General features: G+C 39.9%; 1 protein-coding gene and 1 non-coding gene across 2 annotated transcripts; one reads left to right on the forward strand and one right to left on the reverse strand.

Annotated features, from left to right (window-relative positions):
* Positions 1–7356: 7356 nt before the first annotated feature.
* LOC140851557 (probable lipoxygenase 8, chloroplastic) lies at positions 7357–14871 on the forward strand. The gene is given in 10 exon segments (XM_073243292.1): positions 7357–7655; positions 7657–7759; positions 8029–8291; positions 10537–10774; positions 10938–11246; positions 11545–11630; positions 12348–12452; positions 12630–12931; positions 13185–13451; positions 13684–14871. Coding segments are annotated over 10 exon segments (2703 nt in total). The 5' UTR covers positions 7357–7385; the 3' UTR covers positions 14444–14871.
* A 951-nt stretch (positions 14872–15822) lies between these two features.
* Positions 15823–19264, reverse strand: LOC105061260 (O-fucosyltransferase 20). The gene is made up of 5 exons (XR_012134296.1): positions 18548–19264; positions 17992–18160; positions 17284–17373; positions 16877–17160; positions 15823–16782 (listed from the first exon to the last, which is right to left on the reverse strand). It is a non-coding gene; the product is annotated as an O-fucosyltransferase 20 (transcript).
* Positions 19265–24687: the final 5423 nt, after the last annotated feature.

Raw genomic sequence — 24687 nt, forward strand, 5'->3', positions numbered from 1 at the left:
CTATCTGGTCACCACGCATTTCACCAACTCCTTTCTTAGTTGGAAAATGCACCAACAGATGGTAAGTAAAGATAATGGCCTTGAGGGCATTGAGACCAGATCGGCTGAAAATAGTATTATAAGCAGATGAGACTCTGACTACCAGAAAAATGAGCTGCACCGTTGACTGCCTTGGTTTCTATCCCGCTGTAACTAGTAGAGTAATTTCTTCCTCAGCTGTCATTGGATTTTCTGAGAATTCGATGAGGAGAGTACCGATCCATCTGAGTTGTCCAATCAAGTTCATTTTTGATAAAGCATCATAGAATAATATATCAGCAGAGTTTTTATTATCAACAAAAACTCTTTTTACAGTATACTTTGCTATCATCATAGAAACAATGATAGCATCATTATGAGGGTTTAAACTTTCTTTATATTATTTTTAGAAAATAAAATAACATCTTCAGTTCTCTGCCTCTTGGGAGATGGGTCATTAGTGCCAGAAAGGATATCGGATATCATATTGATAACACCAGCAGTTGGTCGGTTGTGATCATCAGAAGTTTCTTCTGCTGGAGGTTTGTATTCTCTGGTTATGGCCAATCTGATATATTTATCGAGATAACCTGAATGCACTAAGATTTTTATCTTATCTTGCAACTGCCTGCATTTTTCGGTGTCATAGCCATCATCTCAGTGAAAGCAACAATACTTCCACTTGTCTCTCTTCTCTAGAGGGGCCTTCAAAGGATCAGGCCTTTGGAGATATCTTTCTCCTTCAATCTCCATCAGAATTTGAGCTTGGGGAGCGGACAGAGGGGCATAAGAATTGAAGTGCCAAGGTGGGCTTCTTGATCTCAAATTTTTTCGAGATCGATTTGAATTTTCAATCTAGTGTATCTCATCATTCTTCCTCGATAGTTTTTTTTTTTCATCCTTCTTTGCCTGTCTTAAGATAGCCTCCTCCTCCTCGGTCTAGGCATATTTACGCATCCGATCAAGCATCTCATCATTGGTAATCTGGAAAGTTCTTATTCAGAGAAAAAATCAAACGGTTACTCCGAAGTCCTCTTTTTAAAGTAATATGGTAACTGATTCATTAAAATTTTTTACTTCCAGAGTGGCCGTGTTGAAATGAGCCACATACTTTCAGAGATCCTCTCCTTCCTGTTGCTGAATAAAAAAAAGACTATCTACATATCTCAAACGAGGTCTGTTAGTATCAAAATAAGTGATGAACAGTCTCTCAAGCTGTTCAAAAGAAGAGATGGATCCTTGTGGGAGTACGAAAAACCACACCCTCACCGTCTTCTTGAGGGTTGCAGGAAAAGCAATGCACAATAGGACATCGGAAGCCCCTTGCAAAGCTATGAGGACCTTATAACCCTCGATATGATCCATTGGATTAGCAGAGCCATCGAAAGACTCGATGGTGGGCATCTTGAATCAGTTTAAAACTAGTTCACTCAATATCTCATGAGAGAAAGAAGATCGAAGATTGAAACTATCTTTATTCTGAGATCGACCTTCTACCTGGAGCTCCATTAGATGCTTTTCAAGATTCAAGATCTTGTGCTCCAGATTGTCCCTTTTTGAACTTTTAGAGTACTAGGGGCAAATTCACTGTCAGTCTCATCAATGTGGTATTCATCTTGATAGACTGGTTGAGAACTATGCTGAGACAAAGCATTCGAGGGAGGAGCTTTTTTCGACTGTTGCTCTTTTTTTTGAAGCTGTTGAACAGTTGCTGTTAGGTTTTGGACTTGCTGAATAAGGAATTTGAATTGTTAAAGATCAACAGTAATTGATTGCTGTAGTGGCACCTCAGGTGCTCCTTCCTCTGGAGTGGAGGGAGAGGAATGATGAACTCATGCTTTGACCATCTTTCCACAAAAGAAATTAAAAGCAGCCCTCCTTCTGGCATCAATCTGTTGCTGCAAGGCTCAAAATCTGGAGTAGAGCGACTCGAATCGAGTGAGGCTGGGCTGAAATGATCTGTGCGATCTGGTGGAAATTTCTCCAATCTATAAAATCAGTTAAGAAATCAGATAGAGATCTTCCGGTTCTTGATCCTCCGATGCTTAAGTTAGTTTGAGCCTTGAGAACAGGATGGAAAAAAGTAGAAAAGCAGGAGAGGTTGAATAAAACTGGAGGAGAACTAGATAGAAGCCAAGAGTCTGATCTAATTTCGTATCGACAGAGTCTCTCCTAGTTTCAGAGAGCAGAACTTATCGATGGAGGATTCCTGACCCTCTATTTATAGAAGAGTTGAGGAGGTCGATCTAGAGTTTGTTAGACCATTAGAGGAGTTTGTTAGGCGGTTAGAGAGTCACTTGGAAGTGAGCTAGCGTACAGCTGTGTATATGAGCTAGATATGAGATCGTGGCCAACTGTGACTTAGTTGAGAAAATCACTGCGAGCGTTCGTAAAATGATTAAATCCGTCGTTATAATAGTTTACCTCGATAGATGATTGGAGTGAAAAAAGAGATGTCATAGCATTCATTTTGGATAAGAAGACATCGAAGTTCAGATCGATAAATATCCGACCTGAATATTTTTTTATAGTCGAAATGTCATCCGAACAAAATATAAAAATATTTTTTATTTAAATTGATAAAATATCGAATTGAATTATCTATTGAGATCTGATGCTTTTTGATATTTTTTTAATTTTATACGATGACACTATATGTTTGTGATTGATTTAATACATCGGTAACAAGTGTAAACTGTAAATCAGCTCTCTGCCCCAGGCGAAAGGGATGGAAACTTGGCGGTCATTATATGTAACGATATAAAAAAGAAATGATTGCAACATGGAGCAATCAAGTGAATCGTTGTTATCCTCAAAAAAAAAAAGCCCGGCAGGCAACAACGAGGACACGGACGGAAAGGTGCAGCGGATGTGATTGCTACCAAACTGAATTTTTTTAATGCTTTTCACTATCGCAATGATGCTTGTAAACGAGGATTAGGCAACACGCATGGTTTGGCAGGGCGGCGCCGCATACAAAATACCTATCACGTTCTTGATCACCTAGATTTACCCCGTAACTTGCGTCATTTGGTTGCATTTGAAATTAATCTATGCAAATAGCTGTGCTCAAACATACGACTGAAAACTGTGGCATGCTGGGGACTTTCAGATACCAGAGTTTGCCACCTCCTGTACACATGCCAGGGTAACGGATGAGCTTTTGAGCAGAAACTAACATATTGTTTAGAACCTTCGTTGTAATAAGAGTTGGTGGTCATTCATCTAAATTGGTGCAGCATTTATTTGCTAACTATCTTTCTTTCTTATTGCCATATAGGAGAAAGAACATCATTAGTCTCACATTGATTGTAAATAAAAAAAAATTCTAACTTATATAAGAAGAAATCATTCTTTCCATATGAGATGCCTTTTGAAAAATAAAATTATGAGATCCATGGATCAGGATAGATAATACCTCATGTGCCAAATCATGAGTCCTTAACCGTAACAATGACGTGCCAGATAAGAGACCATCTTTGCAACTATGGGATAGACACAAGGTTAAAAGAAGTTCTAAACCCTTGTCCTTATCAAATGTTTGATGTCTTATATAACTAAAATTGGATGCTAATTTTCTGTTTGCAAATAGTTATTTTGGGTTGTCGGGAAGTTCTATTTTTTTGTTTATGTTCTATCATCATCCACTCTGGTTATTCCTTTGTAAAAAAATACTGTTTTTTCTTTGATTTGCTGCCTTCTCCTCCTAGCAGCAAATCATATAGTTGTGTTTTTTTGGCTCTAGTCAATATAAGACAGGTGGTTTTAACGATCTTTCTTAATCCAAAAAAAAAGGTATATTATGTATAAAGGTATGTAATATATATGGTTACTTCACTAATTTAAGCAAGTCTTGATTAATTACTTTCTCAAAGAAGAAAAATGTTGCAACCTACTCAAACCAACTGATTAGGCTAAAATTTTTTTCCTTTTCTTCTTTTTTTTTTTTAAAGAAAAAAAATTGACTAATGTTTCAAGTTGAATTGAGTATCTTGCCGGTGGACCAAATCCAGTGGATCAATGAACTAAGCGAACAACTCAAGCTGCATTTCTCATAGTTACCGATCCAATTTCAGCATTTACTATTGTTGCGGCCAATCGCCTCGTCGTCTGATCGTCGGGGAACGAGCGCCTGCAAAAAGAGAAGTCCACACTGACCGGAGGCGGCTCCGGCGGGGACCCTCCGACGGTCAAGTCAGAGAGATGACTGGGCAACAGTGAAATGAAGACAGAGAGCTCAATCGAGGGAGAGAGAGAGAGGAGCGAGCCTGTGGTTTCGAAGTCGAGAAGTGGAGATTCTCTGCACTGTTGCCCTCCCCGATTTATATAGTGGAGCACGGTATGGCGCCGTCATTAATGGCGCGGACAATTGAGGAATTGTCAACTCACTGTAGACTGTCAGAGTCGCCGTGAAAGTGTCATATCGCCGTGGGGCTGTCAAATCACTAGGGTTGACCATGCCCTCGGCGGGACAACGCCCCTAGGTGGCCGTGCCGCATGTTGCTGTCAGAACTGACAAGCTCTGGCGGCTGTACGGCAATCGGAGGAGTCGACCGACCCTAGGTCGGTGGCCAGCTGCGTGGCGTCGGGTGGAGATTCGGACCCCTCGGTTGGTCGGCGAGTCTTACGTGAGTCGGCCATCAGACTTCTAGGTTCAGTCGATCGGAAAAAGTACGCCCGACCGACACATCCTCAGTCGGTTGTGGGCCGTTAATTGGCCGGTGATGGCGCCCGTCGGTCGGTCGCTCCGGCCGTCGGTCGATCGGTCGGTCGGTCCGGCCGTCAGTCGGTCGGTCGGTCGATCCGGCCGTCAGTCGATCGGTCCCTCCGACCATCGGTCGGTCGGTCAGTGGGTATTCCCAACAACTATTAACTATAGTGAATGAGATTATGAATAGGATCAAACCATATAGAGGATTTGTACTTCAACCTACTTGGCAGTAAACATCATCTCCCTCAAAAAAAAAGAAAAAAATGGAAAAAGAGAAATTTTCTATTTGGACTTATCATAGTTGAGCATGAATTGTTCAACCTACCAAGCACAAAGATTCTTCTTACTCTTAAGTGACGCAATGATCCTTCTCAGGTTGAGTCTTAGCATGAAAAGAATGGTTTGCTTCCTGTATGCAAAGAAACTAAGAACTAGACAAACTATGGACTCTTCTTTATCTTTAATTGTCCAATCAAATCCTGTAAGATGTTTCACGTTTTTTATATTTTTAAAATAGATATTATAATGTTTATGCAACCTGCCGGCATTTGATTGTGCAGTGAAATTTCATAAGAGCCCTAAAATCATAATAAAATTAGTTTTCTACTTTGATTAGAATTTTCAAGGCCAAATTTTCTGTCATGTTTTTTTCTATTTTGATATTTTAACAACCAAAGGCATCTTGAACTTTCCAGGTTCAATTAGCTTAAACGTGCCTCGCATGTTGCGATGCCGGTTCACCATGCAAGACAAAATTGTCACCATTAGCGTGTGCAACTCATGCAAGCAGTTTTTTGATAGTACCGAAAAAAATTATTGATTAGAATGGATCGATCATATGTATCTTAGATCATCTAATAACAAACCAGTACATCATCTATTAATAAAAATAATTATACTATTATCTAAATTTAATTAAAAATTTTAAATATAAAAAAGTTTCACTATTGATTATGATTGGTCAACTAATAATTTTTACTATTTTGAAAAAAAAAAGATTCACTTTCTTGGATGATATGTTGGCTGACTATTGGATAGTCCAAGATATATATGGTAGAACCATTCTAATTAATAATTTCTCTTGTATTGAAGGCTATAATTAACAAGCCAGCCTCCAAAAATTTATTCAAGGACACTCGTGCAAGCACTAGCTATGGTGTTTTGCATCCGTTTCTACTACCAGAAGTCTCTTATGTCTTAGTTGGCCGGACTATGCTCGCTCTTATATATACATATCAGAAGGTTTATATGGATAAATATTGGAACTTAATATGATTTTGTGCCTATGGCTTATCTGGAATATTATGTAATCGAAGGATTAAATTATATAGTAATTTTTTATGGAAGGATGTTTTAATTATTCCATCGAAATTTCATCTCTTCTGAATAGTCATGATAAATTACTAGACGTCAATATTGATTTGTAGGTACTTATGAATTAAAGAGTTTAATTTAGTAATTAAATTAAAAAATTTTAATTAATTGATATATTTAAGTTTAATATGTTTTGGGCCTAATTTAATTAGAAGAGTTTTAATTAGATTAGGTGGATATGAGCTTGGCCTACTGCTAGCTAGATGTGAAATCTAATGGGTCATATACTTATTGAATCATTATCAAGAACTAAGATTATAGATTTATGTGAAATCCTAAAGAGGACTATAAGTATGTTAGCACATGACAAACCTAACTAATTAACTAATACCATAAATCCCACGCCAAAAAGTTTGGATGCCTAACAATCTTGGACAGTCAAAGAGTTAACGCCCAAGAAAACCTTGCATGCCAGAGAGTTTGACACAAAAGAGTTTCATGCCCAAAGATCATGTTTTACATTTTTATATTTTTAAAATAAAAATTATAATGTTTATGCAACCTGCCGGCACTTGATTGTGCAGTGAAATTTCATAGGAGCCCTAAAATCATAAAATTAGTTTTCTACTTTGGTTAAAAATTTCAAGGTAAATTTTCTTTGTCCTTTTTTGTTCCCATTTTGATATTTTAACAACCAAAGGCATCTTGAGCTTCCCAGATTCGATTAGCTTAAACATGCCTAGTGTGTTGCGCCATCGGTTCACCATGTACCATTAGCCATGTTTTACTCATGCAAGCAATTTTTTTTGATGGTACTGAAAGAAATTATTGGTTAGAAAAATCATAGCGCATGTATCTTAGACCATCCAATAATAAACCAGCATATCATCTATTATTGAAAAAAAAAAATCAGCATATCATTTATTAATGAAAAAAATTATAATATTATCTAAATTTGTCTAAAAATTTTAAATACAAAAAATATTTTATAATTAATTATGAATGGATGGCCAATAATTTTTATTATTTTAAATAAAAATATTTATTTTTTTAAATGATGAACTGATTTATTATTGGATGATGTAAGATATATATTATAGGATCAGTCTGATCAATAATTTTTTTTATACGGAAGACTGCAACAAGCTAACCATCAAAATTTTATTGAAGGACACCCGTGCAAGCAATAGCTACGGTGTTTTGCGCCCGTTTCTAGCACCAGAAGTCTCTCAAATCTAGAGTTGGCCAGACCGTGCTCGCTCCTATATATACATCAGGAGGGGTACCCGTATTCAGATGACACATGAAGTAAACCCCCCAAAAGAACCAGCCTTCTGAAGAGATGTTCCTCGCTGCGTCTCAGACATCAAACCTCCACTCTCTCCCCCTCCTCTTCTTCTCAGGCAGGAGCAGGAGCCATAGAACCCTGTCCAAGTCTATCTTCCGACCATCCGTTCCTCGCCGGACGTCGGCGAGATGTGGCCAGACTTGTTGTGCACTGACTGCAGTCCCACCCACCACGTCGGTGGGTTCAGAGGCCGCAGTTCCATCAGCGACGTCTGCAGGATCCATGGCTGCCAAGGCAGTTGTCACGGTTAAGTTGACGGTTGGAGGGTTTTTTTGAAAATTTCAGGCTTACTCGTGCAGTCGACGACATTAACGACATGATCGGAAAAACGCTAGTCCTCGGGCTCGTTAGCACGGAGCTTGATCCAAGTAAGATTTCCAATGAAGAGAAGTATGTCGTTGTTCTAAGTCATTAATTAGCTTACATGATGGAAGTTAGTCAGCTGGGAAATAACCTTAAAAGAGGTGTTATATTCGATATCTAAAATTATATCAAATTAACATTCCATAACTTACTGTTTGTTTATATTTTTTTGAGTTCAATGTGGGATTTTCTTTTCTTTCTTTTTTTTTTTTCAAGAAAATATTATTGAAAACATTTCTAGCCATTCTAGACTAACTGCCTTTTCTTGACAAAGGTACTGGGCTGGAGAAGGATGCTATAGAGGCCTATGCTAGAAGAGTGAACCAAAAGGGGGATGAGGTCAAGTATGAGGTGAACTTTTCAATCCCTGAAGACTTTGGTGATATTGGAGGAATTTTGGTGATGAACAAGCAGCATAAGGAAATGTTCATCAGAGACATTACCCTTGTGGTTGGTCATGCTACTGTTACCGTACATTGCAACTCCTGGGTGCATGCTCTCTCAGATAGCCCTGAAAAGAGGATATTTTTCACCGAGGTATTGCACCGGACCCCTCCTTTCCTCTCCCATACCCTTCACTTCTCTCTTAAACGCCTAGATGCAAACATGTCTCTTATAACTATGGCCAGAGTAGTGAAGTTGAATTTTGACTAGGCCCATAACCAGGCGTGCATAAACACTCGGGTGACATGACACTAAAGGGGCATTAATTTTGGCAGCATTTTGATGGTAAATCACCTAGATAAATCTTGCATGCTTCTGGTGCTTTGGTGATTAATAATGATTGAAAAAATATTCACTCATATTCAGAGCACTAGGCAGAAATCACAGTGCGTAAGCATCCACGGACCATCACAATATTTTATTTTAATTAAGTAGTCAAAATTGAAAAATATTCAATCAAAAAAAAAAAAGAAGAAAAACATTCACTCATAGAAGAGATACTATAGATCCCAATTATAGTATAAAATTTCTCTTCGATTGCCAACAACTTATAGACTAAGTGTAAACTGTCCATGATTTAGTCATTTCCCCTCTATTTGGTACAAAAAATGGATAAAAAAAAGAATGAATGGAGAAGAAATTAGATGGACAAGAGAGAATATGGATGGAAGGTCCATCCATTCTCCTCTTCCATTCATCCTCCCATGTGTTTAGTGAAATATAAAAAGATGAATAAAAATGATTTTTGAGGAATGAAAGAAAGGATGGATGATATTTATATGATAATTTTACAAAACTATCTTTTGATAAAAAGTATTATCAATTTATAATATTTATTTTAATAAAAAAATAGAGTAATACATAAACTTATAATCTTTATACTTTATAATTATATAAAAATTATATAAATATTTAATTTAATATATAATTCTATAAATTAATTATACATGAATAAATTTATTTATATATATTGCTAATATAAAAATTAATTAATTCATGTTTAATTTAAATAGTTAATTTACTTTATACAAATATTTAACTAAAAAATGAATATAAATAAAAAATAGCATGCAATGGTAATTATTTACCTATAATTATAAAAATTATAAAATAGATTTAAAATAAATTTCATAAAATTAAATGGTACAAAGTAAACAGCATGAATAAATAAAAAAATATCTCCAAATAAAATCGATAAAAAAGTGAAAAATGTTGGGATTTTTTCAAAAAATAATAAAGATTAATTTTGTCAATATGAAAATTATATTTTACATGCTCTACCTGTCCTTTCTTGCATCCTTCTAATTTGGGAGGATATAAATTAGTAGACCATAGTGGACTCATTTTAATCTATCCTTTTTAAGATTTTTTTGAACTAAATAATAAATGGAGGATATCTATCCTTTCTAATCTAATGACCCCAATTACTAAATATAGTGGAGTGATTTATTAAGAGAATGCAAATTGATCGGCTAAGATGGATAGACAATTTTTTTATATATATATATTTTTTAAAATTTTTTAAGTCAAATAATAAATAAAAATCATTCATTTGTCTCCAACTCGATCCTTTCTTTCTCTCGTGACCCCAACTAGAAATGATTTGCAATGGAGGGGAGGGGTACAAAGTATTAATCTATTTTGTGTCACTTCAAGTGCCAATCATGGTGAAAGTTCGAATACATGCTATGGCTGGTTCCAATATTGTCCTTGGAAAGGAGCCTTGAAGCTAAAACAATAGCGTTATTTGAAAAGGAACCATGAAGAAAAAATTGCCCTTGTGTCCTATGTTGGACCCCATGGCATCCCAGAAGATAATGATCCAGTACTGAAGCAGATCCCATCATGGATATGCTTCGGTATTTGCTCTGATTCACCGACACTTAGTACATGCAATAATTTCTCAACAGGCATTGTTTGTGGATTGCTATGGTACAGATTCTTTCTAATTTTTTAGATATTTTATTTTTAATTTTCAAAAATATATTTTTTATAAACTAATATAATTTATTCAAATTTATAAGGAAAAAAAAAAAAAAGCAGATTCTCCTTTTTTTTTTTTTTTTTTATTCCAAAAAAAAATTCATCAAAATGGACCCTTTTAGAAGTAATAATGATGCCACGACTAAGTATGGTTCAAATCCTAAAACAGTCCCGAAAGTGAGAGATGGCAACGAAGTCAAGATTAATCGGCGTATTCATCAACCTATTAAAATAATATAGACAAGTTAAAAATGAATCATTGTTCCCACATGTTTATCACTTGTGATCAATATCTAGCAGAGTCATTGAACATGCACTAATTTTTTTAAAAAAATATTATATTGACTTCCAACAGACGTGCTTGCCGAACCAGACGCCAAGTGGCGTTCAAAGGTTGAGGAAGAAAGAACTTAAGACCCTACGTGGAAATGCCCAAGGGAAGCGGAAGAGATTTGAGAGGATCTACGACTACGACACATACAATGATCTAGGATGCCCTGACCAGGGCGATGAGAAGGCAAGGCCAGTTCTTGGGGGCAAGCAGCATCCTTACCCTAGACGTTGTCGGACTGGGCGACCTCCGACCAAAAAAGGTACATAAAGCGATGACATATATTAGAAACAAGGTTCATAGAAGACCAAAATCCACTTGAATGCCTCATTTACCCCAAGCATGGGCCCAACTTTACGCTGGTTTGCTTTTGATAAATATAAATAAAATAGAAACATATGGAACTGAATGGTTTAATTTCTTAGACCCTTTGTCCGAAACAAGGAGCGATGTTGTGTACGTTCCAAGGGATGAAGCCCTATCCGAAGTGAAACAGATGACAATTACGGCCAAGACTTTGAACTCAGCTTTGGATGCCGTGTTTCCTTTTGTTGGGACAGTTTTCATCAACACCATGCTCATGGTTTTAAACCTCATGGGAAAAGATACAGCTTCTAACAAGCCTACCTCCTCGCAGTTCTCAGAAGAGTTGGACTTCTCTCAAACCACCTTGACGAAACTGATGAAATCTATAGCTGATGGATGTGGCCGCGTAAGGCATGATTCAAGAACAAGTAAGGAAAAATATATATATATATACGTATACATACATACATACATACATACATACATACATACATACATACATACATATATATATATATATATATATATATATATATATATATATATATATATATATATATATATATATATATTCCTTTCTACGTGAGAAACGGTGATGTAATCCATCACCACCATTTCATTAAATATTAAATGATACAAGAGAACAATTTCGATCATTAGCAAACAATTGTTGTTGATTGCTGTTATGGTTTGAGCATGCTTTTGCTAATAGAAACATACATGCAGAAGACAAATTGACTTGGTGCAGAGATGAAGAGTTTGCTCGACGAACCCTAGCAGGCCTCAACCCATTTGGCATCCAGCTACTTAAGGTAAATTGCAATACACTGTATATCTATACCATACATAAATGTGACAGCTTTGAAGTCTTGTTTTTTTGACTCCATTTGTCACTTTTTATAACGAGAATACCCTTTTATTTCACTTAAAAAGTACTCTAATTATCCCAATAACTTGGTAAACTACCTTCGTTCTATTTTTCCTTCCTTTCTAATAATTTAATGAAATCCCTCTACTAAAAATATTGGACTCCATAACCATATAGACTCTTTGATTCAGCTCCAAAAAATTAAACTCTATCACTTTTTCTTCTGTCTTCCTTCCAACATAGCAAACAAGGGAGATTAATTTCCACATAATCAGATTATGGCTATATATGTAACAATATAGCATTATGAGTGAATTGTGGGTGGCACTTCTGTTGGTTACTCGCTAGAAATTATCTCTAACTTTGATTCCATGGATAAAATCATATAGTGTCATTAATAGGTTGCAATTTTTCTTGGTATGTAAGCTATGAATAACAATTTTTTTAACGAAAGCCACATGTTTAATTAATTTTCAAGTGAAAATTTAAAAATGATTTCATGTAAGATATAGGCATTGTGAGTTTAAAGTTAATTCGAAGTTTATACTTGATAGAAATTCCATTGATGATGTTAGAGCAACTCATCTTTATCTTTTTTAGTGGAGGAGAATATTGATATATTTGGTTACTTCATCTTCTAAGACTATTATTCATTGCCTAGGAACTTCCACTGGTTAGCAAACTGGACCCTGAGCTCTACGGTCCCCCGGAATCTGCCATCACCAAAGAACTTGTTGAGAGAGAGATTAAAATGAGCATAGAAGAGGTAATTGTTAATTAAGGGGAAAAATGCAAGACCAGTACGATATATATATATATATATATATATATATATATATATATATATTTTTTTTTTTTTTTTTTTTTTTTTTTTTCTTGTAAACAATTAATGTTCACAGTGTTGACATGGTTATCTATGTATGGCCAATTGATTTTTTTTTAGGCTCTTGAAGAAAAGAGGCTCTTCATCTTGGACTACCATGATTTGTTGTTACCATACGTGCACAAGGTCAGGGAGCTGGAGGGCACGACATTGTATGGGTCTCGCACGCTCTTCTTTCTGATGGAGGATGCCACGCTGAGGCCCGTTGCCATCGAGCTTACACGTCCGGCCTCCCCCACGAAGCCCCAGTGGAAGCGAGTCTTCACACGGAGTTGGGATTCTACCGGGGCTTGGCTGTGGACGCTCGCCAAAGCTCATGTCTGTGCTCATGATTCCGGCTATCACCAGCTTATTGCCCACTGGTAATTAAAACTAAAATGAAAATTTTTTTTTTTTTCTTGTTACTCAAAACTATATGTTCAATAGATTATTTAGCTAGCCAAAAGCATAAGTTGAGTAATTAACTCCAAGTAAAGAAGATAGTTCTTATAATGGAACCCACAATGCCGATTACAAAGCCTAGTTGATAGAAATCCATCTTGAGAGGTTGATTAGCCAACTGCCATGATCAAATTGGTCTCACCATCCTCTTCCTCCTTTTTGCGAACCAAACAGGCTACGAGGTCACTGCTGCACCGAGCCTTACATCATCGCTGCTAATCGTCAACTCAGCGTGATGCACCCCATACACCAACTGTTGCGCCCCCATTTCCGCTACACATTGGAGATCAATGCCATCGCCCGCAAGAACCTCATCTGTGCCGGCGGACTCATCGAGTCGTGCTTCTCTCCTGGCAAGTACTCAATGGAGCTGAGCTCCTTTGCTTATGACCAGCTTTGGCGCTTCGACATGGATGCCTTGCCTGCTGACCTGATTCGGAGGTAAATCAAGCTCTATGTCATAATATAGAAACTTCAACAACTCTTTAGCCAGAAAGCTTAAGTTCTTACCTCCTTATTTGAGCATATTAGCACCACAACCTCATTGAATTCTGCAACCTGACCTACAGCACTCTCACCATGAACCAAAAGTTGAATAAAAGCCACCCTGAAATAATCTTATATGTAACAAAACATGCCTTTAACAAAGTGTTGATGCCCAAACTTTTGCCAGGGGAATGGCCGTTGAGGATCCAGCAGCAGAGCATGGCCTGAGGCTCACAATCGAGGACTATCCATTTGCCAGCGATGGCCTTCTTATCTGGTCTGCCATCAAGCAGTGGGTCCAAGATTATGTCTCGCACTACTACCCGGACCCGGCCCACGTCCTGGACGACTATGAGCTCCAAGGATGGTGGACCGAGGTCCGAACTAAGGGCCATGAGGACAAGAAGGACGAGCCATGGTGGCCTATCCTGAACAGCCCAGAGAACTTAGCGCAAGTCCTGACCACGATCATTTGGGTCGCTTCCGCCCACCACGCGGCCGTCAACTTTGGGCTGTCACAGTACGTGGGCAACATCCCCCACCGGCCCACAATAGCCCGCACGACGATGCCAGTGGAGGACGAGCCGGAGGGCGAAGCGGCTCGGTTCTGGGATGACCCCGAGGCCGCACTTTTGGAGTGCCTCCCGAGCCCGGTGCAAGCCACTCAGGTCATGGCGTGGTTGGACGTGCTATCGAGCCACGCCTCCGACGAAGAATACCTGGGCGGGGACCTGGAGCTGGGCTGGGCCAAGGACCCGATGGTGAGGACGGCGTATGAAAAGTTCCATAGAAGGCTCAAGGAGGTTGAGGGTATTATCGACGAGAGGAACAGAGATACAAGGCTGAAGAATAGGTGTGGGGCGGGCATCGCGCCATATGAGATATTAAAGCCATTCTCCAGGCCCGGGGTCACAGGGATGGGGATTCCTAACAGCATATCCATTTGAAAAAGTGGTACCGGTTGATCCATAATGGGGGACAAGATCTGCTGATTGACATATTTGGTTGCGCAACATTGAAAATGATGGGTGCACACTAATCATGTGTTTTCGTCTTAGTGCACCAGCTGTGTAGGTGTTCTGACCTACATACCAATTTTTTTTATAGGTTAGCTGTTAGGACGAAGCAACTAAATAAACATATTCTCATTTGTAAATTTCTTCATGGGTGCGTAATTTGTCTCTGTTAGCGACAACGCAGAAAGATCTATTTGGTAATATCGACCAAGGCTTTGAATCCTTCAGCTTTAGTTAGGGGCTCTCTCTCGATTGGGCAGTCCTTGTAGAGCTTAGTTGTCGAACATGTGCATGGAGAAAGCGAAAGCTCCTACTGACTAGCTCTGAAAACGAGATTTGATTAGGTGGAGATTAAGAATACACGAGGATGCATGTGGGACTCTGTGCAGAGATGACACGGATCTTGTGCATCATCTTGGACTAATCGAGATCGAGATCATTGTAAAAAGGCTTCATCCTTTCTTGCCTTTCAAGATATGGCCTTTTTTTTTCCGAGTGGGGTACCTTTTCAAACTTTCAATCGACATCTACAACCCTGTAACTAGCTTTCTTGTGCGGTTACACTGTTTTTTCTCTTTTCTTTTTAGCAACAGTGGCTGGGCCAACCATTTGCGTGGTTGTGAAAAAGGAACGCATTGATCAATGGAATAAGAGACACCCGGTTGGTCAGGGAAGGAAAATGAGGCAGGATGTACCAACCAAACAAGCCAACTGACTCCACTCTAACTACCCCCACTACCTCATGATCCTCTATCACAACATCCAGAAACAGGGGAGCCTACTAACACACCGGGCCGTACCCAAAACAGAGTATAGTCCCCTCTGTGAAACAGTCCCAAAGGACCCGAAGCACCCTACTCTGAACAACCGGAGAGTAGATACCTTTTTGGTAGACAATTTCGCTTCAAGTTTGCAAACGTATGGACAAACATACATTACGCCAATAAAAAAAAAAGGATATTACAAGGGCATACACACCAAAAACTCCAAACTTTGAGCCATATATTCCATGTCTGAAATTAAATAATGGCTTTTACATGGTAGGAAGCTGTGAAAAATAATAAATATGTAACAATAAACTATTGACCGCAGACAAATTTTGGTCAGTTTAAGAAGAAAACAATTCGAGGTTTGGAAGGATTGGGAGGTTCAATCCAATCTCTCTAAAACAGGAAAGTTGCTCGAAGGTAAACATTCTGAAAGAGAAACCTGCCTAAGGAACCACTTCAAGGTGTTCACTTCCGATTATCAGAATCTTTAGGAAATTAAATTAGGGGGCAAACGCAAGCAAGGCTTTTTCACCATAACCAAAAGCGTGACCAGAATGATCATTTATGATACCTCATATTTGACAATGGAACTGTATGCATAACAAGTTCGCTGGATACATCATACAAGTGCTAGAAATAATCAAAGAATCATCCCCATAATTGATTCCCAATATATAATGAACAACAACAGCAATATACATACAGGAAAGAAGGGCTCTTGGTGCAAATTAGTTTGGAGCTGTCTATCTGTGCATCATTATACTTCTGTATATATGACATGAACCTGTTTTCAGATGGAGAGAAACCCACCACTCTCTGTTTTCAGATGGAGAGAACCACCACACTGGCCTCCCTGGCAAAATGTTGGCTTCCAGACCAGCAGGAAGCCCTCATATTTTGAAATTGATCCCCAATGCCTCGGCTTCGCTGTGAAAACTCAACGGTGATGTTGCTAAAGAGTGCCCCATTGCAATCTAGTCCAATGAAGACAAAATTCCTTCAAACTCTGGCTACAATGGTGACCTTGTGCTCGTATTGTTGCACATGCACTCAGGAACTGGATAGGCTGTGACATCCCTCCCGACCTTCCTAAACTCGGGCTGCCCAAGAGATCCCTTGTGCAGTTCTTTTATGATTCCGTTGAACTCAGATTCAGGAAGTGAGGTGTCAAGGAAGTAAGGGAGCATCTGCCGCTTGTTCGGGGTTATGAACTTCCTGTGCCCTGAAAATGCCCTGTGCCCCTGCATCAGATGTCCCATATTCCCTCCATGGGAAGGCATGAAGACATCACTCTGCTCGCAAACTATGTAGTCAATGGCAGCTAGAAGAGAAGACTTGTTGGCAAATGGCTGCAGTTCACCAGGCAGGGATAGATTCTCCTTGCTGTAGAAATGGGGGAACTCTCTGGTTAGTGGCTGCAAGGCAGCCAATCCACCAAATGGTTCCCCACCAGCCCAGTATATCCTCGCATCTTTAGGTGCTCCCAGTGCTTTAAGCAGTCTGATCAACAACAATTTCACAAAGAATCTCATATTAGGTAAGGAAGATATGAAAATGGGCTTATGCTAGGTTCAACAGAATGTGCCACCCATACCTGGTGACTTCTGGTGCATTTAACGGGCAGAGGCCAGCAAGCTTGCGTTGATGGTAAGTCATGTTGGATCTTGCAGTGAGGAGCTCTGGTCTGCGCTTCCTTTCTTCTTGAATGATCTCATCATGCTCAGGGCTCAAGCCAGGAAGACAACCAGTTCTCACCCATACATCCTTCTCCATTCGTAGATGTAGTGCAAGGTATGGCCCCTTACTCCGCATCCTCATGGCAAGCTCGTTGCCAAACTCCAATATGGGAGCTGAGAACCTCAATGCTTCGAATGCAACCTAGAACCATTCAAGGAATTGCAAAGTTAGTCACATGTTTGATCATAATGGGCAGTTTAATGCAGATTAAACCGAGACAGAATCCAGCCAGAAAAAAAGAAAAACATTGGAGAGTTTGATTACCTTGCATCGAAGCTTTTGGAGATCGGGTGGAAGGTCTTTTGACAGCCTGGAATCCAATCCGCGCAGAAGCAAAACCCCTTCTCTTTTCAGCTGAAAAGGGAGAACACGATATAAATGACCAGTTCTGAAGAAGGGACTAATTTTGATATCCATGTAAAGCATCTTCCTTCTTAGTGCTTCGTCATACATAACATAGATCAATACAGTAATATATAAACAGTGTCATCTTTCTGCAAAGTCCACCAAATTTGCTGAGGAATTTTTCAAATGATGGCATAGAAATAAGATCACCATGACAATCCAATCATTATAACTATTTTGCTACGAATTGCCCACTTATTAGATATTAGTACTAGAACTTCTGTTGATGTTAATCATCTACTGGGCGATGCAATTCTTTTGAAGGTACCACCTGCCAACTATGTGTTGCCAGTTTAAGAAATTGGAGTCTCAGACATCTAGCAAACTTCATAAACGACAAAATAATGCAACTCCTAAGCACTAGTGCCCGACACCTAGAAACTAAGGATTAAACTTTAGTTAATGCAGCTGATATAATTCTCCAAAAACAATTCCAACCCTTTCTTGTTATATTTTGTTTGTAATGTTTGACTACATTTTAACAATGTCCCTTTTTTTTTTTAAATCAAACAATATCAAATTGCGATATGAGAAGAAGCCACAGGATTGGGAAACAAAAGAACTCACCCGCTTGAGATACCTTGACCGAATCCAACGCGGTGACACATGGAGAGGGGTTCGCTTCTCCTCCACCGGCCTCGTCATTATATGGGTCGACGGCAGCGACGACACCACCCGCACGTCGTCCGCAAGAACTCTCTTGAAATGCTCCAGATCGAATATATCAGAGAATTCGCTGCCCAAATCGCACACAACGATACAAACGTTAGATTTCTCACCGATAGGTAAGCCCACAGCGGTAAGCCTATACCCAGAACAGAGCGCGACCCATCAAAATATTAACGGAAATATTGCAACAAGAGTAGAGCTCTCAAGAACCGGGAACGGAAACGCTGTTTCCAAACGTTAAATATGGCGAATTTATCCAAAAATCGTCCAATTCAAGTCAGCTAAAGGAATAGGTTCTTAATTCCTTTCCCCAAAATATCGGGAAAAGATCAAGAAAATCTATTTTGGGATAGGATTCCAAATTTGTTAGGAAAAAAATAACAACAAGAGTAAGGGAAAGAGGGGCCACTCTAAATTTAGGCAGCGATCGGGATTCCGGCGACGATGACAATACCTTTCATCCCCCCAGATGACGTTGACTTGGAGGATGGGGACGACAAGGGCGGCACCGAGGATCCGGGCGATGACAACTGCGTCGACGATCTGGTTCCGCTGCTGGTTCACCCCGCCGGAGACCACAACCAGGAGGTACTTGCGCCGGTCCGCCCGCACCGCCTCGCTCTGCCGCCGGTATTCCTTGCTGAACTGAAGGCACGGCCGGTACCCCATTCCCTCCGGTTGCCTCCAGAACTCCTCCTCCTCCTCCTTCCACCCTCTCCTCCAGCCACCGCCGTGATCGGGAACCTTGAATCGGTCGTCCGTACGACGGCCGACGCCGTTATCCCTCGGCCGTCGGTGGAGCAAGGCATCGGCGAGAAGGGGAGAAGCGGGTCGAGGCGGAACCCGATCTGTAACGTTCCGACCAGAGCGAAAATAAAGAGGAACAAAAGAAAGAACCTTGGGCTTATGGAGAGGGAGAAGAGGCGGTTCCCGGACCGCGAGGACTTCTTGGGGGAGAGGATGAGGTTCTGGAGAGACGAGGAGGACAAGGAGTGGATGACCTTAGAGGGCACCGCGATGTAGGAGAGCTGCTTCGTCTTCGATCTCGCCATTAGACGGGGCTGCACCGAGCTTTCTCTCCTCTCCTCCTCAAGGGAGCGTGAGAAGGGCGGAGGGGGTGCTGTGGTTTCAATACGGGAAATGGTCGTCAGACGGCGGGAACGCGAGGAGCGGATTTGCTGATGTGAATTAAAGAAAGCGGCGTCCACACAGCACGTCTCCGGCTCGTTTCTTCTTCCAATTACGAAAATACCCTCAAATTCGAAATTACGACCTTGCCCTTCCAGTGGTCCGGCATCCAACGCGGGTCGTAGGTTCGGAAGGCTGTTGGGGGCGGGCCGAGTGGGTCCCTCCAGCCTGGAGATAGCAATATTCTGCCGGTCAATGGCCCGATGGACCACCAAAGAGACTCCTGGCCTTCTGTTAAAAACTCTTACCGGTTGCCGATTGGGTGTCTACTTCGGCGGTGAGCGTGTGCATCAAGTTGCCTGCAATTATCGAAACCCTCGATGCCCCCATCCGTCCATACACTCCCCACCAACTTGATCGTCACCATCAGCATCACTGGCCATTGGTTCGGTGGACCTCTGGTGGAGTGAGAGGCGAGGGGCAGTTCGGTCAGAGGAGGAGGAGCGTTTAACTTGGACGACGATCGGGCTTTACGGAGCCCGAGACGTGTCGCCTCGTGATGTCGCCAGCTGGCGCCTGATGTGACGAAGGACGTCCATGTGAACTGGACCAATCCACTTTGGGTCCGTGGCAATTATAAGATACATATCGTCAGAATAATAATTTCTATGCGGGGACACGAATCTCCCAGCCATATAAAGGGGCGGACGAGATGGTTTCTTCGCCGAGACACGTACGGCAGATTGGGTGATCCCATAGGGATATCTGTGAGTACATTTTGATAACTGAGCTCGGCTCGACTTCCGACAGCCTGCCCTTTCTCTCTGGACCTGTCATTTCCGTACGTAAACGTGGTGACTTTTAATTGGCTGTAGCTGGATATACGTGGCAAGCTTGTCGGGAACGCTTCGCTTGGGTTATAGAAGTTTCGATGGTAAAATAGAGCATCAGACCGTTGGATTTGTCGGTTGGCCTCGAGATTCGTAATGGGCATCAGAGAAGACGGCATCAGACGAGGCTCTGCGCGTGGGCGAGTGGTTTGACCAGTCTTCCGTTCGAGGCTTCATGCGCACGCCTCCTTCTGGTGCCGCTTCCGCAAGTGGAATTGGTGAGCGAATAAAATAAATACAAGTATTGCACCAAAAAAAATAAAATAAATATAAGTAAATAGATAAAAAATGAAGTCGCCTGTTACATGACATTCTAAAGGGTGTCAGCAAGTTGCAGGGGCGAGGATTGTAGGAGAAACAGTCATAGAAAAAGATGACGTCATGGCAGGCAGGGGAAAAAAATGGAGATCCCCATGATAACTCCGGCACCTTTTAATTAGAAGTTGGCATGGTGAGATCGATCTTATAGGCTTCATTTATTAATTTTCCAAGTTTTCTAATAATTTCTTTTTTTGGTAGAATTCTAATAATTTCTTTTATCTGTTTACATTGCCATGTGAGATATATTGGTACATTTTTATGTAATTGCAATGCAATAGAAGGAAAACTTGAATGTCTGTAAATAGTAACAATTTGATTCAGATGCACCGAATTCAAGAGGAACGCCGGGAGCAATCCACTTAAAATTCCAAAAAATAATGTTTGCGTGCAGCATAACATACTCTACACTAACTAACAAGATGGGGGCTAAGTTTAAAGTAGCATAATGGAATTTATATGCATGTTCCTTTTATTTTTTGTTCACACAAATTACATACTCTTTGACCTACAATAATTGAGTCAAATTCTAGAATCTTATTCATCTATTATTGGAGACTAATATATACAAAACCAACAATCCTTGGGTGTAGATAACATGAGGTATTCCGAGACATACTAAACAAAAAGACATGAGAGTGAAAACCTTTCATAGGATTCATATCTTTGAAATTACAATATTGCAAAGTTGCAGTTGAATCAAATATATAACTGAACTGTATATATCTCTACATCGGTGTATTTATAAACACCTATATCATAAAGGAAATACACTGCTTTTTATTTAGTCCCCATTTTCTTTAAAAAGCAGTATCCAAAGTATGTGTATATTATACAAAATTATAGTAATAGAAAAATTCCTGGTGAGATCAAAGTAAACCTATATCTATGCTCCTAATTACATAATTGCATGTGTCCCGCTATGAACACAAGATGCTGAACTCTACCTAAAATTGAAATCAAATTAATACAGTTTTAAAAGTTCTGATATCATATATAGGGTCATCTTCTTCATCTCCCATGCATCGATTGAGTACAGCGTATCATCCTCATCTCTGGCTTTATAAGAATCCTGTTCGAGTATTCCAAAGAGCTCAATTATTAGGAGTTCATAGAAAACAAAGGCCATGAGGGGGGAGGACAAGAAATTAAACCTCCAAAAGCTGGCCACGCCACGCTCCGGTCTCGAAGGCATCATGAATTTTTTTTATCTTCTCCTTCGCTAATGATTGTTTAAAATATGCACTCTGACCCGCTATGCAGGGTAGTGCAATCTAAGAAAAGAGATCGGCAAATATTATATGTTATAGTACGTGGAAGGCGCCGTAGTTAGAAGAAGAAGAATAATAATTGCTAGTATTATTATTATTATCATTATTGTTGTTGTTATATCCTTGAGAATACATGTGGTTTATGTTCTTTCATGGATCATTATCGTTATTGTTATTATTTTCTAGGTGAAAACGTGGTGATTATATGCTGAAAAAATTTTAAAAAAGTAGAAGGAATGGATCTGGAGTGGGTTTTAGTTGACCAAGCATGAATTGTGGAACAACTCAGGCGGATAAAAAATAACTGTTTTTTTTTTTTTTAATGATGGAATGCCCAAAAATGGACAAACAGCTATGCAGGACCACATGCATTCATGTGTGATTGCAACACCATTGTTTGCGCCTCTATCGTTGGTCTCCATAGCGAAGCTGAATTTAGCGCATGGATGAGGTCAAAGTTTGTCATCAACTGCAAAGAAAAAGATTGAAAATGTTGTCAGACCTAATTTTAATTGAAAATTGACATGAGTGGTTATCGGGCCAGGTCGCATGTAATTATTTTTCATCTAGCTTAGATTGCTGATAAGTATTCGTTTGGGATTTAAAATTTACTATATATAGTTGCAATGTGAGTATCAGATATTCAAATCTCCTAAAATTTATTTTTTAAAATTGTTGAGACTGTTTAATTTCTATTTCTTGATATAAAATATTGTTTGGCAGTTTGAAGAGGGCAATACGCAGGGTGGAGATGAGATGGTCAAGACCTGGACTTTGCTTGTAGTCATAATTTTTTCAATTGTTTGAGTCTAAATTTGAATTAGTTTATCACCATACTCTTGCCGTTGCCGCTGGAGCCATTTGAGTACGTTAAGTATACGGCCCAAAAATTATTTGCATAATTACACATCACGAATCAAGTTTCTGGACCATAAAATATTGTACCATATTGAACCGGCTGGTACATTCCATATCGAGCCGGACAAACGGAAAATCAGCATGGTTCAGCTGGTTCAAACAGTATACCGACAGGAGAGGAAGGAAAAAAAAAGGAAAGTAAGAAAGAGAGAGAGAGGAGGAGAAGAAGAGAGGTGGGAGCTGTTGGAGGCCGGTGCTGGCTCGCTACGGCCACCAGAGAGCTGCGAAAGCATCTGCGGCTCGTCAGTTCGTCTGATAGAATTTTAAAACGAGCGAGAAAGGAGAGAGAGAAAGAGGGAGATTATCGAAGATGGGAGCAGGTGGCGTCGCAGTCGCGGATGTGGGTTTCGCCCAGACTGGAGAAGGGGGTGGTGGAAACGGCACGTGAGGTGTTGCGGTCGCAAAACAGGGGCTGTCGCCTCTATTCACGCGATCCTCTTTTTTAAAAACGAAGGTCAACAATGAAGCTGGCAAATAGTTTATGGGCTTCACTGTTTAAAATTTTTTTTAAAAAATTAAAATCAATAAAATCGACAAAGTATTTGCTGGCTTCACTTAAGTTTCAATATTTTTAAAAAAATTGTGAAACAAGAGCGTCGCTCCTGTTTCACACCCGTGGCACAGTGTGTGGATGGACTGCACCATCCGACGATCACGACGGTCAGCCGAAGGCCGTCCGACGGCCCCACTTCCTCTTTTTCCTTCCTTCTTTTCTTTCTTCCTCCCTCTCTCTCTCTTTTTCTTCTCCCGACTAAGGTCAGTTTACTCTTGACCAATTCAAATTAGGTGATCATGCCGGTTGAATCAAGTCAATCAGATCATGCACTTGATTAGGTCAAAATCATGGTTTTAAAACTTTGGAGTATAGTTAGATAGTTTTTCCTTATAGCAAGTTGGTTGCATCTAAATTAAGCCCATATCATTGTCATAAAACAATGACTTGTTACAAGCTCATAGAGTTTAATTTGCTATGACCCAGGCAGACTTATTCTGCCTATGTTTGCACTTTGTGTACATTCTCGCGTTCTCACTTTCAGTTACATATGGTTCATTTATCTCATCTTTCTTTTATTACAATTCGAATAGAAAATCATATGCAGCAAGCACATGGAAATTATTCACTTTGTTAGAATTCGTCTTGGTGTATACACCTAGCAGCATCAATATCCATGGAACGGGATAGCCTTTGCAGTCCATGTGGCCTTAGAAAGGACAAATTGTTCCCTGCACTGCATGTACCACCAATCATAGGTGCCCGTTCCTGTAGATTCCATTCAAGTATGCGTATCCGTGCACCACTCCAGAAATGAGCTATTGTAATTGGTGGCATTCACAACCACGTGATGTATGCAGTGTAGGGAATAATTTCTCCAAGACAAGTGATAAAGCTTTTCTTCTCTGCACACTCGTTGTTCGTTATTAAGAAAGGATGGTAATGTCCAATCATCCTAATATAGTGAAGACCCTTGGTTTGTTTGTTCTAATAAAGAAAACTGTTAATCTTGTTCATCACATGAATTCAATTGGGATTATATTTTAGCTCCTTTTCCCTTTAATACAAGCCCATACAAAAACATGCAAGCATTAAAATATAATTCGAGGAGCTTAAATAATATTTTCTCCAGTGATGATTAGCAAAGCAGCCTGCTTTTTGAATGCATGCATGTGATCAGATAATGCAGCGGTGTGTACGACTTTGCCGACGGTGCATGGTTCAGGAGCTCTTGTCCAGAGTTGGTGAGAAGTAAGCATCCCGGGGCCTTTTCTTAATTAGATTCCCACTTGAGAGGAAAAAGAGAGGAAGGCAAGAGATTGTTTCTGGTGAACTATTAGGTCACGTTCATCCTTTCCTCATTTGATTTGTATTCTGGAGTGAGATGGGGTGTTGCTGGACACTTAAACAATCTCTTCATTAAAGTGATGGTCCAGCTTCACATACAGATCAGACAGCACAACATGTTGAAATGTAGAACAACAGACTGGTCAGGCTCCTTTTTTTTTTTTTAACTACTCTCCTTCCCTTTTTATGGAGGGGCAACTGACTGAACTCCTCTCACTGCGAGCTGCTC

Source organism: Elaeis guineensis, chromosome 1, assembly GCF_000442705.2.
Source record: "Elaeis guineensis isolate ETL-2024a chromosome 1, EG11, whole genome shotgun sequence".
In the NCBI taxonomy this organism is placed as follows: domain Eukaryota; kingdom Viridiplantae; phylum Streptophyta; class Magnoliopsida; order Arecales; family Arecaceae; genus Elaeis; species Elaeis guineensis.